Here is a 14,267-nt window from a genome sequence, read left to right as displayed (position 1 = left end):
CCCGCTCAGGCGCGCGGCCGGTTCTTTTGAAATTTCTCTTTGGAACAGAAAATATAGCTATTATTGTCTTATTTCTCCTTTATAACTTTATATCCGAGTTTCACAACATTTTTGTGTCTGGTATTTTCCGATAGGTGACCACTTTAATTGCACCATTTTGCTGTTTAGAAAATGAATAAAAGAAAGTTGTGTTTCATGTGCAAATTTCATCAGTATCTATAAAATAAACAGAACATTACATGGCCGCTTGGGGATACGAATTTTATCTTCTCGTGCTGAAAGTATCTCTCACTCGTTGCTTCGCTCACTCGTGAGAGATACAACACTCGAAGATAAAATTCGTATCCCCCGCGCGGCCATGTACTACCTCTACGTAACCAAGAATCTGTTTCAATAAACAAGCAGCAGTTCACAACAGTCTAAAATCTTTACCTCCGATTGTCGCTACAAAGAAACATGCTCTCACATAAATACTTTGGCTCACAGTAAATCAAAGAAGTATAGGATAACTGAAAGGAAAAACGGTCTAAGCAGATTTTCAAGCAAAAAGGAGGAGATTTAGACCAAAGTCAACTGCAATCCATAGCACTTCTCATAAGGAAAGTAAGTCGTCACTTTGAGGAAAATATGACATTTCTCAATCTATTTATTCAGTTTACCTTCTTCAGGTTCTCAAGGAGTCAAAATAACGAAAATACAACCGCATAGCAGCTTTTCAGAGTTCAAAACATTTGAATTACTCATTCAAAGATATAAATAACTTTTAAAACCCTATTTCTGTCATAATTCATCTCTTTTTCTTCATAATTTACAGAGTCACAGATTTGTTCTTGGTATCATGGCTTGAGTCCCGCCTTGTCCAAAGCGTTCTGGAAACTTTCCAACGCCCTCTGGAGACTCAAGCAAAATCCGCGAGAGAGTGGGAACAAAGGATAATCGGGGCCGATCTTTTCCCAAGAGGCTGCACCTTGACATGTGTCATCGTGCTCGGTTTTCAAAGCTTCGCCTTCTAGGGATGATGGATCAGGACAACTCGCCCCTTTATCCTCGAGGTCGTTGTCTTCGTTCACGACGCCATTTTCGGCCACGCAGACGCCATTTTCAGCCACGCAGTCCTTTACAACAAGTTCATTCTCCTCGTTTGGTTCCAGTACTCCCTCTGGAGAATGGCCGTTAAAGATCTGTTCACTATCGCATCCTGGTACAGACTTAGCTCGCGTTGCTTCTGCGAGAATAACGTCACGAACGGTTTCTTCTACGTGTTCCGGTTTACCATCCTTAGTGTCGCCATTTTCACATTCGGAGAGTGTCGTTGACTCCCCGTGGAACAAATCAATCCAACGCTTGAATTTCCGTACCATTCTGTAAAAGAGATAACAAAGATGGTCAGGATTAAGGTTTTATATTTGAAGTAATACTTGCTACGGTCAAGCGGTAGAGATATCAGCATCACATCAATGGGTGTAAAAGACGAACTATGCTCTCTATCGAGTAATAATTTCCTCAACTGAAAGCGTTGTCCACCCGATTAAATTCATCCAGGTTCAACGAGCATTCATGAGACAACAATACTTGGATCACAAACTATTACTCTTTGCAGACAATTCCGCTCTTGTTACCAAGACTTTGAGTGGATAATCAATACCATGGGCTAGTTTAGCTTGATTCTTACAACGGTATTCATAATGGTCCACGCTATCTCCACTCGTGGTTTCACTTTAACAATTATGAAATACAGTAAATAGCTTTATCGATAGAGAAACCACTGAATTCAATACGTAGCCTATGTTCACTAATCACTTTAACCCTGGCATGTCTGTCTGTCTGTTTTTCTGTCTATCTGTCAGTCAGTTTGTGTCTGTCTATATGTCAGTCTGTCTGTCTGTCTGACCAATAGGTTGACAAACTGGCAAGTCCAAAATAACTCAACTGAGAACTAATCAACCACCGACAGATGCGGAGTTAACAGAGTCGGTCCCTTGGTCTGAATGCCTGCCACACTGATTGACCGAGTGACTGAACTGATGATACTTCACCTTGTTCCGTGATGCGCAAAATGCTGTAATATTTCTTTTTCCAGGCCACTTGGAGGTTTTGTAATGAGTTTCTCCATCGACTGGACCAGTTTCAATAAAACCATTTCATTGTAAAGGCGACTGTTCTCCAGTCCCTGACCAGTTCCTCTCTGTTTTTCATACCCGGCTTCATTGTAATATGGTTCACTGCACAAAATAAGTCCTAAGGGAAAATAAATCGGCACTAAAATGAGTCTTGCTGGTAAGCAAACTATACAGTAGATATTTAAAATCGTTTTGGCTCCTAAATGTCTACTTTCTTTTCTAGAGTGTAATTCTGATCTTTTGCAATTCCCCCCTCTATGCAAAATTTCAGATTTCTCCACTGATTTTAAGGCAACTACTGCTAATTTTTGGTTGGGGTAGCAATAACGAGAAGTCTAAACATCAAAGTAACTTACATTAAAAAAATTACGGTGTATTACCTTGTATTGATACTAAAACTTGAAGTACGTTCGACTTTGACGTCCAAACCTCGCTTCCACGCCCAGCCCAGGTTCCCAGCAGACTGACACAAACCTTACCGTCCTCATAAAGGTTAGGGTTCAAGCGACCAGAGCACTGGGATAGGTAGTGGAACACAGGGGGAGAGGCAGGGTAATCTGGCGGCAGTCGAACATCAAAGACAAACAGTCCATGTTCGTATGGGGTTTCCACAGGCCCTGTGATCATGACCCTCAGAATGTCCTGGTGTGAAAATAAAAGGGGCTAATCAAGAGCCTTTGATAAAGTTCATTGACACGCAGAACTGCTGTAAAAGAGTACACTGTAGTTATACTCACAAGTATCTTAAACCCAACGATGACAGCTGAAAGTTTAGACATTGACTGATCACTGTGAATTTTTTCTTGAAGCATAATAAAATGCGACCAACTCGATGTGGTCATAAATAACTAGCGTAACCATGAATGCAAATCGACTAAAACAATGAAGGATAAAAATGAATATTTGGCTACAAGTACGAGTGACTTAAATAAGAGGATATCCCCAGAGAAACAGGAACTACCTTAATGATTTTTAAACGAAATGGTTAATTTTTGCAGAAAACTTATTGCAAGAGGCGATTTCAACTTTTAATAGAACTCAATAGAATGAATGAGCTTTAATAATTACTCCTATACAGGCTTTTCAGCAACTATTTACAATGGTAGACAATTTACAATCCCAAATGAACAACTTAAAATAGGGTAATAAAAATGAAAAATATATATATATATGTCCAATGGGTATCATACAAAGACTATTGTGTCCCTCTTAGGGAGTCTTTTAGAGAATGTTTCAGTGACTTTACTGAAGGCAAGTTCACTGGGTCACTCCTCAGGGAATTTAATAGTGAAACCGCTCTATAGGCAAAGGTTAGTTGACCGTTCGCGGACTTATAAAAGGGGATCTGAAGTTTTTTTTTATGCCGCGTGGCTCGATCAAGTATGGTGGTGCGTTTTTGTAACTTGTTACATACGTAGTCGGGTGCTAAATTATTGGCACACTTATAGTCCATAACTGTATGTCTAAGTTGTGGTGTCTGGCTCACTGACCGCCAGTTAAGTTGGTGCAATAGGGGAGTAACATGATCGTGCTTCCTGGAACCGGTGATGATCTTACAAGCAAAGTTTTGGATGAGTTGCAGTTTCTTTATATTAGAGGAGGATGTATTTGACCACACTGTTGAGCAATAGAACATTCTGCTGAATACCAGTGATGAAATAACAAGCATTATTAAAAACTAGATCATTGGATAATGCAATTCAAGAATTTTTATTGGCTTAGCCATTATGGTATATCAGCCAATATACCATAATCTACAAATATGGTAGGCGTACATGTCAGCTTAAAATTAAACGGGAGCTAAAAATTTATAATTTAATTTAACGTTTTTAATAAAACAATTATTCCACTCGCGCTTGTTGGATATGAGATGATTATAGCCAACGAGGCGCGTAGCGCCGAGTTGGCTATCTATCATCTCATATCCAACGCGCGCTCGTGGAATAATTGTTATTTAGTGTTTCCTTATCGAAATTGTTTTCAACTCAGTTGATCTGGACTAGTTTTGATAAACAAGAAGAGACGAAGTAAGAAATGTGACTATCATTGGTCAGGTGTGAGTCAATGATCACATCCAAGTCTCTTGCCGAGTCAACAGGGGTTAGGACTTCCCCAGGAGTGACATCGAGAAATCACAGACCACTTTCATAAATGGCTGCCGGATTAATATTCTTTTGTTTAAATTTAAATTAGCCTTTGTGGTCTCGTTCTCCAGTACAAAATTTAAAGGAATACATTATTTCAAGCGAGGCCAGAAAGGCCAATTTAAATTTAAACAAAAGAATATTCATCCAGCAGCCATTTATGAAAGTGGTCAATCGGCCATTTTACAGTTGTGTGCTTAGTTGCCAAGCCTTTGATTCAGAGTGAGGCTAAAGATGACCTTGTTGTGATAGAGACCTTTATCTAGTTAGCATGATAACAAAGTGATTTACATTTGAAAGGCAGCAAGGTTTGTATCATAACAAGGTCATCTCTAGCCTCACTCCCATTCAAAGGCTTGGCAACCAAGCACACAACTGTAAAATGGACTATTGGAATGTCTATTTATCAGCTGCCTTGTGCCAATCAGCATAAATTTCGATTTATCGGGGTTTATTAGCAACTGGTTTTCGCAACAACAAATAGCGACTCGTTGTAAGTCCTCCTCGAGCTTAATCTTGGCATTGTTAGAGTCAGTTGCATTGAAAGATAACAAGACTTTAGAATCATCGACATAAGACTCAAGATGGCAAAATTGAGTTGCGTATGTAGAACGGCAGATTGCAGATTTTTTTGGCCACTCTCTGAACCTTTGACGCAATACAACGCCATATTAAAAAAAAAAAAAAGCTAATAGCTTCATTCCAAACGACTTAACTGTCACAACACCGCATCAAAAGTCGTTTAGTTTAATGAGCCACTCATTACTTTCATGTCGTGAATACAAAACAGCATCAATGAATGCACTGCATAGAATGAACTGTTTTGTTGCTGAAGAACAAAAAACTGCTCTCTCTCTCTCTCTCTCTCTCTCTCTCTCTCTCTCTCTCTCTCTCTCTCTCTCTCTCTCTCTCTCTCTCTCTCTCTCTCTCTCTCTCTCTCTCTCTCTCTCTCTCTCTCTCTCTCTCTCTCTCTCTCTCCTTCCTCTCTCTATAACACTGATAAAAGGACACTCACCACACGATTCTCGTATCCTCTCACTATGATTCCGGCTGGGAGTGAAAACATCAGTAACGCCATCTCTTTTCGCAGACACGACAAGAAGCGACCAGGATTTTGTGCTTGGAATGTGGTATGAAAGTGGATGTGCTCTTCAGGAACATTGTCAAACGTCATGAAAGCTATGAAATGAAAAAGTTCGCCATTTCTTAAAATCATTGCCTAATGGTTTGGTAAGATAGGAATTAATCAGAGACATTTCTAGGGGCGCCTGTTCAAATCAAACGAACCCCGGATACATTTCTTAAATTTTCAAAGTGAATTACCAAGGACTAATATTTAAGTCTCATCTTCCGTAAAAAACGCTCAAAAATACTTTACCAGGATTTGTACTTGACATGATTTCGTTGATTCTGTTGTTCGCCTCCTGTAGGACCTCTCTATCGACATTCTCCTCCTCGCCAGCTGAGGAGCCATGCCTGGGTACGTGATCCATGATGTCAATAGGCCCTTCATCTTCTGTACTCTCCCCACTCGTGGTCTCCCATCCATCATCTGATGCCACTGTAGAACCATCTGATGACAGCTGTCCATCATCCTAAAATATCGGTCAATCATTTAATCAATAGATGTCAGCAAAGCTTCAAAACGTTTCTAAATCATGCTTTAAAACTCCACATGGGTCAAATCATGCTACACGTAAAGCGAACAGAGTAGAACCTTCAGTCCGATGGCAAAATGCGTGATGCCACAAAACACGAAAAACTTATACATATAAACGATATACCTGATTAAATACACTTGCATAATAAACACTGCGAATCCACCACGAAAGACAAAAGCTTAAATAGAACGAACTTCACCTCGGTATCAACTTTGTACAGCTCCTGAGGTTTAACTTTGGAAACCGTACTGTCCACCCATCTGATGGACACATTGCCTTCTTCGTCCACTCGTGTGACCTGAAGAGAAAGGAGAAGGTAAAGAAACTGCGGTAAAGAGGCTAATCTGAGAAGAAACAGACTGTTACCTGCCGTCGATAGAATTCGTTAAAAATTCACCCTACCTGACCTATACAAGAAATCGGCGTGTCAGAATTCTGATCGCCAGCCTCGTTTTCAAAGTCATCCCTGGCCATGCGCACCACAACATCTCCCGCGCTGAACACGAAATCCGCATGCTCCGTGATGTCGTACACGCTCACGTCACGTTCCACACTCAGTTGTTCACCATCTCGTGAGAACCACTTGATGAAACACAAGCGTGACTGATGGTCGGCGGTGAGTACCACGCCATACTTTGACGAATCTTCACTCTCTGTGAAGATAACATAGTTGGTAAAATGGCTACTACTTTCAAAAGCGTGGTTTTCTTGCCACTCAAAAATAACAACCGGACATAACCTCTATTTAGAAAAGAAAAGCAAACACAGTAATAGCACAGACTGAATGAATCAGTGAAGTTCCTAAAGAAAGAGCCACACATGCCCAAAAGACCACGTTAAAGTTTCTGAGAATAAGAAACAGAATGAAGGATAAGTTTAAAGACTGCAGAACATAATAATTCTCTCTCTTTATGGTGGGTGAGTAAGTGAGGTCGGGGCCCTTTAACCGTAAGAGCCAACTAACGATGAAAACTGATCATTAGTTCAGTCAGAGCAATTTTTAATTGAGTGTCGAAAGTAGAGTTGTATACTGGACTAAATACATGGAGGTAATTTGGTTATTTCAAATAAGTTAAAATTGTAGATTGGCCACCGTAAAGATTAAAAAAAGCTGACGTTTCGAGCGTTAGCCCTTCGTTAGCACTTCGCCATTCGCTCTGACGAAGGGGTAACACTCGAAACGTCAGCTTTTTAACTCTTTGCGGTGGCCAATTTACAATTTCAACATAGTTGATACAACGAAATTACCTTGTTACCCCCACCGACGCAGCAGCACAGCTTCTTTAGAAACTTACCCCCTAAATACATGAAGTATAACAGATTTACGTAATTCCGAAATCATTCGATTTCTTCAAGAAACGACGCGTATTACATTTATAACTGACCCCTTTTATTAGACACATAATCTCCTGGAAAGAATTCCAACTCGTCTAGGTGAAACACTGGTATTAAATCCGTGGATAACACCTTGTCCTCTTTGGAGCCATCTTGCCAGACAACATCCACTGTGGTACAAGTATTTGACACTTCCACACACACCTTGTCACCGACCTTAACTTGCAAGGGTGGAGCTGCCTTTCGCTTCCTTCTTAGACGCTTCTTCCTTCGCTTGGTCGGATAGCGTGCCCCATGTAACAGACCAGAATCATGTTTAAGAGCACCCATAAGATTTGCACCTTTTACTTTTGGTATAACAACCTCAAGACCGTCCGAATCTTCATCTGCATCTGCATCTGCTTCTGCGGAATCTGAGCCAGCGGTATGAGGCTGATCCTCGTGTGTGTCCACCTGATTAGTCTCACTCTGAGCTGGTCCAGTTTCACCAGCCTGACAAGCACAAGGGTCTTTCTTTATTGAGGATGTTTCTGTGGGCGCAGGAAGATTTGTATCGCATAAGGAAGTTGTCGAAGTTGATGAACTAGAGTTCTTTGATTCACTTTCAGCTGAATAAAAACTCCCTGAACTCCCCCCAGAGCTTAAATTCGCACTGGCACCTGTTGATGTTTTATCTTGAGAATCACTAACAGCATCTTTAGCATCACTTCCCAATTCTGCGTTTCCTCTTTTTGAGGTCTCCTGGTCATGTACACTACACCCTTCTATTTGACTATCGGATGCTGAAATGGTACGCGCATCCTCGTTAAGCTCGTCAAGTGCCTCTGTATTGTCATTGTCACTGGTTTGTTGTTTAGATAAAAAGTTCCCACCACTCGTGGCAAGTCTCAGATCGCGGGCTTTCAAGGTATAGAATGCTTTGTCTCCAATCTGAAGACTGGCATGTCGAAAATGGTTTACAACCAACAGTCTACAAAACAAAATAATGACAAGATCAAGAGCAAAATTAAAAAAAAAAATCACCTAAAAAAATTCATGGTGAAAGCCAGCTAGGTACTTCTAGTTCACAACCACCTCAAAAAAGCAGAGAAAAGAAAAGTAAAGAACGGTAAGTGGTCCATGTTTAATCTTTGGAGAAGAGACAGCACCAGATTCAAAATACGGAAATTAAATGACTTGAGACCTGCCCAATTTTACTCAAAATCAATCAGCTAACATCAGGTAGCAGACAACTTGTACTTGTACAAAGAAACTCAGACTACATGGAAAATCAAATTCTACGTTTGCGTTCCGCGCAATTGACCAGGGCCCGGTTCTTTGAAGGTTGGACAACACTATCCAGTGCATAAACCTTTATCAGGCTAGATAGCACAGTTTGTTTTGCTATCACTTGTCTGCCGGATAAGGATTTATCAGTTGAATAGCATCATCTGCCCTTTATACAACTGGGCCCTGAGTGATAACTAACCTGTGAAGTTGTTCCTGTGTCACTGTGGGATCAGGCGGCTTAAGACAATCATCGCCTTGGCAATTATTTTGGCATGCACCACAGACCTGCCAGTCTACATCACATGCAATAATACTTGCCTAATGTTGAAATAAAATTTAAATTAGATTACACTCCTTAACTTGAATTCAGCAGTCTAACTGAAAACAACTTTAATGTGAAATTCAGTTTAAGTGTGAACATGAGATACTTCTGGAAAGTGATTGTGTCTAGTTTGACTGTAAGAAATAATAATGCTTATTTATTTGTTGTTTTTTTGGTTTATTCTTACCATCCTCGCCTCCCTAGTAATTCTTGATGACAAAATAGACATGCTCAACATATTTCAGGTGTTCATGGTTTTCTAAGTTTGATGATATCACTACAAACATCTTTTAAATTATGCAAAGCTCTGATTTCTTCACCTGAAGGAGACAAACAAAGAATAAATTAAAGTTTTGGCTCTGCTGACCTCCTCCACTGTTCCTTTAATCTGTGCTTGATTGTGAATGACTGGCTTCATTCCTGATAACCATTTAGCTTCTTTGAAAGCCCGTGAAGGACCAGCCACCTTCTGGCCTGGATAAAATGATGCAGAATAGAAAGGCGACTCCTAAAAACATAGAACAAGATGCAACGTAATCAGTAAGTATCCAAGGAGAGCTAGAACTGAAAGGGAAGAATAAACCTTTCAAAGAACAAGTACAATGTTTCAAATGGTACAAAGGGTCATATTCCATATTCCATGCTCCACTTATTGCTTTTACCAGTCCACTTATAAGTGACAGCAGTACATGCATTGATGGTATAATAAATTATGTGTACATGTGTAAGTTTTTTAACCCTTTAATTTCCATGAGTAATCGAGACAGAATTTCTCCTGGAAATATCAATGGTTAGCATAGGGTCACTGAAATTGATTTACCTCATCACGTTGATCGCTTGTGTCATAAATCAAGGAAGCCTGCTCTCCTTCCAAACTGCACCTGTGTTTCACACAAAATTTCTGAATTTGTAAATTGAATGGTTTACTCACTACAAGTGGTGTATTGTACAAAAAAACTAAGCAGTTAGAAGAACTCTGTTACTTTTCAAAATTAAACAATCATGTATCACTCTATTGTACACATGTATGTCACTTCTTCTCTTAGTCCATGTAGGTGGACCAAGGAAATATTAATCAGTGTCCTCCCTTATTCTATGCACAACAGGTAAAAGGGATTTGAAGGCGGGTAGAAAAATCCTCTGACCTTTTGAATTTTCAAAAAATGCCAGGCAACTTTAAGAAAAAAATATGACATACCATAGGCATTAAATATTACCAGTTACTACCTAAGAGGTAGAACACTGACTAATACCTGGCATATGCTTTGTACAATTGAAACAAAAGCAGTAATAAAAGTGACATGTTCTAAAGTGGATTTTCATTGTATTAAACATGTGATACAAAATATCACGCAGAGTCCTGAAAACCAAAAAAGGGCACAGATGCTGGTAATGTGTAGGGTCCTTAGACTTCTTAAGCTCCAGCATTTAACAATTATTCGCCGAAGGCGAGGTGAATATCGTTGAATAATCCCCGAGAAGAAGTCGAGGGGATTATTCGACAATATTTACCGAACCTGAGGTGAATAATTGTTTTAGTATAATTTCAAAGCTGAACAACAGAGGAATTTCTAAAATCATAACATTTTAGTAAAATTTATTAACATTTTAGTTTAACATTTTATATAAACCGCACGGAGCGGTTTATATAGCGTCATATAAGGAACCACTCGACCAATCAGATTGCTGGAAACTCTTTGCTCAGCTTGGAAATTATACTAATAAGTAATATAAAATATCGCAAAGCAAGCTCAAATACACCTGGAGCCATTCTTGATTCTTAGTACAACTTTGCGATGAACCTCAGTGACAATTCCAAGCCAAGGGCCCAAGCTGACAGGAACTCCGGGAACGAACTCCTATAAATGAAAAAGTGTTGGGCCTGATATTCATCGCAGTCAGTTTTAAATTAATTTGCACCTGATGGAGCAATCATTATTTTTAAACTGTCAGCACACTCAAGAGTAATGATGTTTGTTTGTTTTTAATTGAAATCCTCAAAGGCTCCTTGTTAAATTTTCCTCCACTCTTATTGGATTGAATGATTTCTTTGGATTTAGTTTTATAGCAGAAAAACTCAACAAATTATTTCTTACTTTTCACATTAATCCAATTTGTAAAAGAAATCAACTGACACTCCTGAGTCTGACAGACCTTTCAGAGTTAACCTTGAGAAGTGAGGTACAGTACAATCATTTAATTGTTCTTACAACTGTCCTTAAAAACAAGAATTGTTCATGAACACTGAGAAGAAGCCTGGGATGACCTGTGAAGACTATCTCTAGCTTTTCACTAATCCCTTTACCTGTGGGAAACAGGAATAGATTTGGTGGGGTAAGCCAATTTGCTCGTGCAAAGAACATAACCTATACATGTGTTTTGAGTTTACACATTATATAAATACCTGTAGAGGAGAAAGTTCTTTACAGTCCACATTATGAAAATTCTGGTTAGCCACAAGAACTTTGACACTAGCAATAACTTCCACATTGCTCACAAATCCTTTCTGGGTTCCTTTGTGGGCATCGGAATACTTAACGACATCACCCGGAAGGAGAGACCTGTCTGCTAGTTTGACCTGAAAAACGTTTCAAAGTTTATTGGTCATCATAATAAATGATGCACATTTCAAACTACTCCATGTAACTAGATAACCTGAGAGGGTACATGTACCATTTTGAGACTGGAAATAATCAGAAAGGTTAGAATTCCTTCAAATAGGAAAAAAAAGCAGGAAAACTGCCACTCACACATCCAAAAAAGTGTGTAGTGGCTGACTCAAGTGGGGGTGCAAAAGACATAAAAAAAATTGTAAAAGTAACTGTTTTAGATCCTTGCAATCCGCTGAGAATGAAGTGTGTTACTATGGCTACGCAAAAGCACAACCATTTTCTCAGTGAAGGGTATGAAAAAGGATACCTCTTCAGTTAATGGTACTTGTTTGAACTCAGTGCAGACCTTCCCTCAGTACAAAACTACATTTAGTGAACAATTCCTACCCCCCCAGCACATAACACTAGAAGGAGGTGACTTCAAACTGACTTCCTAAATGTTTTCAATAATAATTCAGACAACAAAAACAAAAGTTGAGAACTGAACTTGAAAGTGTCAGAATCTGAGCTCTCTACTACAAATCAATCTTGCCCTTCCCCACCCACCAAACTGTTTTGTAATGTAGCTACAAAGACTCTAATCATTTTACTTTAATCAATTAACCTAACCATTTAAGAATATTAAAAATAAGACCCTACACAATAATAAGTCTGTAAAAAGGTGAGCAGTATCAAAACCTTTCACATCTACAACTAGAATTTTAACAAAGGATATGAAACTGGCAAACATCTTTCTTATTCTTTATATGTACATCTGTGTGGATTTAAGTTTTGGTTTTCAAAAATGAGGCAAAAAAGTAACAATTTGGAAAGGCGTGGGGACTTTATATAAAGTTGGGTAAAAAATTTGCAACTTAAATTATATTCGTTCAATTACATTACAAGTAAGTCAGAAAAACCTAGTATGTATAACCTAATAGCCCATTTGCGAATTACCCTTGGACTCAATTTCAAAACGAGTCCTCGTGCTCAACCATTCTTGTGAAAATGAATTTAATTTGCATGTGAATGGAAACTTATCATATGAAAGAATTAGCACGAGGACTCGTTTTGAAAATGAGGCCAAGGGTAATTCTCAAATGGGCTATTAAAAGCACTACAATGTAATTTCCATCGTACAGGAAATACCTTTCAAAAAATTTCATCTTCACGAAAAGGAGCTTCACGAAAAGTACGGAGCACATGAAAAGAATATTTTCTGTTTATTAAAACCGAGAAAGTTGTTAATATTTAAGCTCATCCTTTACCACGTTTCAAAACAATATCGCAATACAAAGATCAGATCAGTGCCATCACTTACAATTTAGAAATTATCCCCCTTAAGGCTGGGGTCGTATCGATTGCGATTAGGTCAAAAGGTTTAAACTTAGGTGCTATGAAGTAAAAATTAACGCGGAAAAAAAGCGAAATATGACTCAAGTACGGCCAAAATTCTACTAAAACGTGAAGAACTGAAGTACTAAGAAAAAAATTACCTTGGTAAGCGACAAGGTTTCTTCGTTTCCTGAAGGGTACCAACACACCACGATGTGACCCTTCTTGAGCACTTCTCCTTCGCTGTCCGATTCATCAGATGTTTCCTCTGCATCTTCCAAAACAAGCCCAACAACTCCTTGAGAATTCTTCACAATATCCTCGGCGTAAATGCCGCTTGTTTCGGCCATGGCACTTTCCGAGTGGACAAGTAGCCAAGCCTCTAACTTGGTAACCAGGCTTTAAAAGAAAACCTGTTTTACCGTAAATTGAATGGGTGCGAATGTATTTTAGTTAGTGGCAACACGTACTGGCCATGTATTGGAAGTTTGCAAATGTAACGCAAGTCATAGTAAAACGAGTCAGTATGGTAATTTTATTGTAATCGTATGATCATACAGATGTGCCTCCTTCCCTTGTGATTGGAAACTATCTCGCGTTACTCCTGTGTTCAAGAAAGGCAAACCAAGCGATGTGAACAATTACAGACCGATATCTTTGCTTAGCATTCCTGGGAAAATTCTCGAGGCTGTGGTGTGCAATTCCATGAATGAACATTTGCAGTCCCACAATTTATTAAGTCGCAACCAGTGGGGCTTCAGAAAAAATCGCTCAACTTTGGGTCTCTTGCTTCCTATGACAGAAACTTAGAAGTCAGCTCTGGATCAAGGTTTGGTAGTGGGTGTACTATTTATTGACTTCCGCAAGGCTTTTGACTCAGTTAACCATTCAATCCTGTTGGAGAAACTGAAAGCCACTGGAATATCGGGGTATCTGTTTTCTTGGCTTGCCAATTATTTGTCTAACCGAAATCAGTTTGTCCAGATGTCTGGAAAGAAATCTGCCTTACAACCTGTGAAGTATGAAGTGCCCCAAGGGTCCATCTTGGGGCCTAGATTATTCTCAATATATGTTAATGACTTGCCTGAATCCATATCTTATGGTGACCTCTATATGTTTGCTGATGACACCACAGTTTATACCATTGGTAGGGATACAGACATGATCATCTCTTCACTTTGATGTATTCTATCCCAGCTACACATATGGTGCACAGTCAACAGACTAATTGCACATGAATCAAAGACTGAAGCAATGATAATATCTAGATCCACCTTTATAGGCCCTCTGCCAGCTTTAAGATATGGCACCAAGACCATCGAGCTCAAGTCTTCATCTAGGTGTCTTGGCTTAACTATAGATAATAAGTTAACTTGGCAGGATCATATTAGGAATGTTTGTATTTTATTTAACAAGAAATTGGCTGTTTTGAAGCAAATCAAATTGCTGCCTCAGTCCATCTAGGAATCTATTTATTTCAATTCAATTAT

The 14,267-nt window shown here is 39.2% G+C and overlaps 1 protein-coding gene across 2 annotated transcripts; it reads right to left on the bottom strand.

Moving 5' to 3' along the window:
• Window positions 1–628: 628 nt before the first annotated feature.
• Window positions 629–13,158, bottom strand: LOC111340391 ((E3-independent) E2 ubiquitin-conjugating enzyme). 2 transcript variants are annotated; one of them, XM_022947239.2, is made up of 14 exons: window positions 12,939–13,158; window positions 11,256–11,429; window positions 10,613–10,710; window positions 9,672–9,732; window positions 9,219–9,359; window positions 8,729–8,847; window positions 7,311–8,230; window positions 6,328–6,578; window positions 6,125–6,223; window positions 5,643–5,859; window positions 5,280–5,443; window positions 2,501–2,762; window positions 2,037–2,238; window positions 629–1,362 (listed from the first exon to the last, which is right to left on the bottom strand). In XM_022947239.2, exons 1-14 carry the CDS (start codon window positions 13,125–13,127, stop codon window positions 837–839), a joined length of 3,423 nt encoding a protein of 1,140 aa, XP_022802974.2. In that variant the 5' UTR covers window positions 13,128–13,158; the 3' UTR covers window positions 629–836. The 2 variants fall into 2 exon arrangements, 1 of the variants encoding a protein (XP_022802974.2); XR_015992449.1 differs by having other exon boundaries at window positions 1,223–1,362; window positions 1,931–2,238.
• Window positions 13,159–14,267: the final 1,109 nt, after the last annotated feature.

The sequence above is a fragment of the Stylophora pistillata genome, chromosome 10, assembly GCF_964205215.1.
Source record: "Stylophora pistillata chromosome 10, jaStyPist1.2, whole genome shotgun sequence".
NCBI classification, from domain to species: domain Eukaryota; kingdom Metazoa; phylum Cnidaria; class Anthozoa; order Scleractinia; family Pocilloporidae; genus Stylophora; species Stylophora pistillata.
The sequence above is the reverse complement of the archived record's forward strand: the minus strand, read 5'-3'. Positions and strand labels throughout refer to the sequence as shown.

Bases quoted from the DNA above. Each gene is read 5' to 3' on its own strand.
- LOC111340391 (XM_022947239.2), bottom strand. From the start codon at position 13,127: ATGGCCGAAACAAGCGGCATTTACGCCGAGGATATTGTGAAGAATTCT. The intron at 6,579-7,310 runs GTCAGTTATAAA...TTATCTTCACAG, and splicing joins TTATGTGTCTAATAAAAGGG to AGAGTGAAGATTCGTCAAAG. The intron at 5,444-5,642 runs GTAAAGTATTTT...TTCATTTCATAG, and splicing joins CATGTCAAGTACAAATCCTG to CTTTCATGACGTTTGACAAT.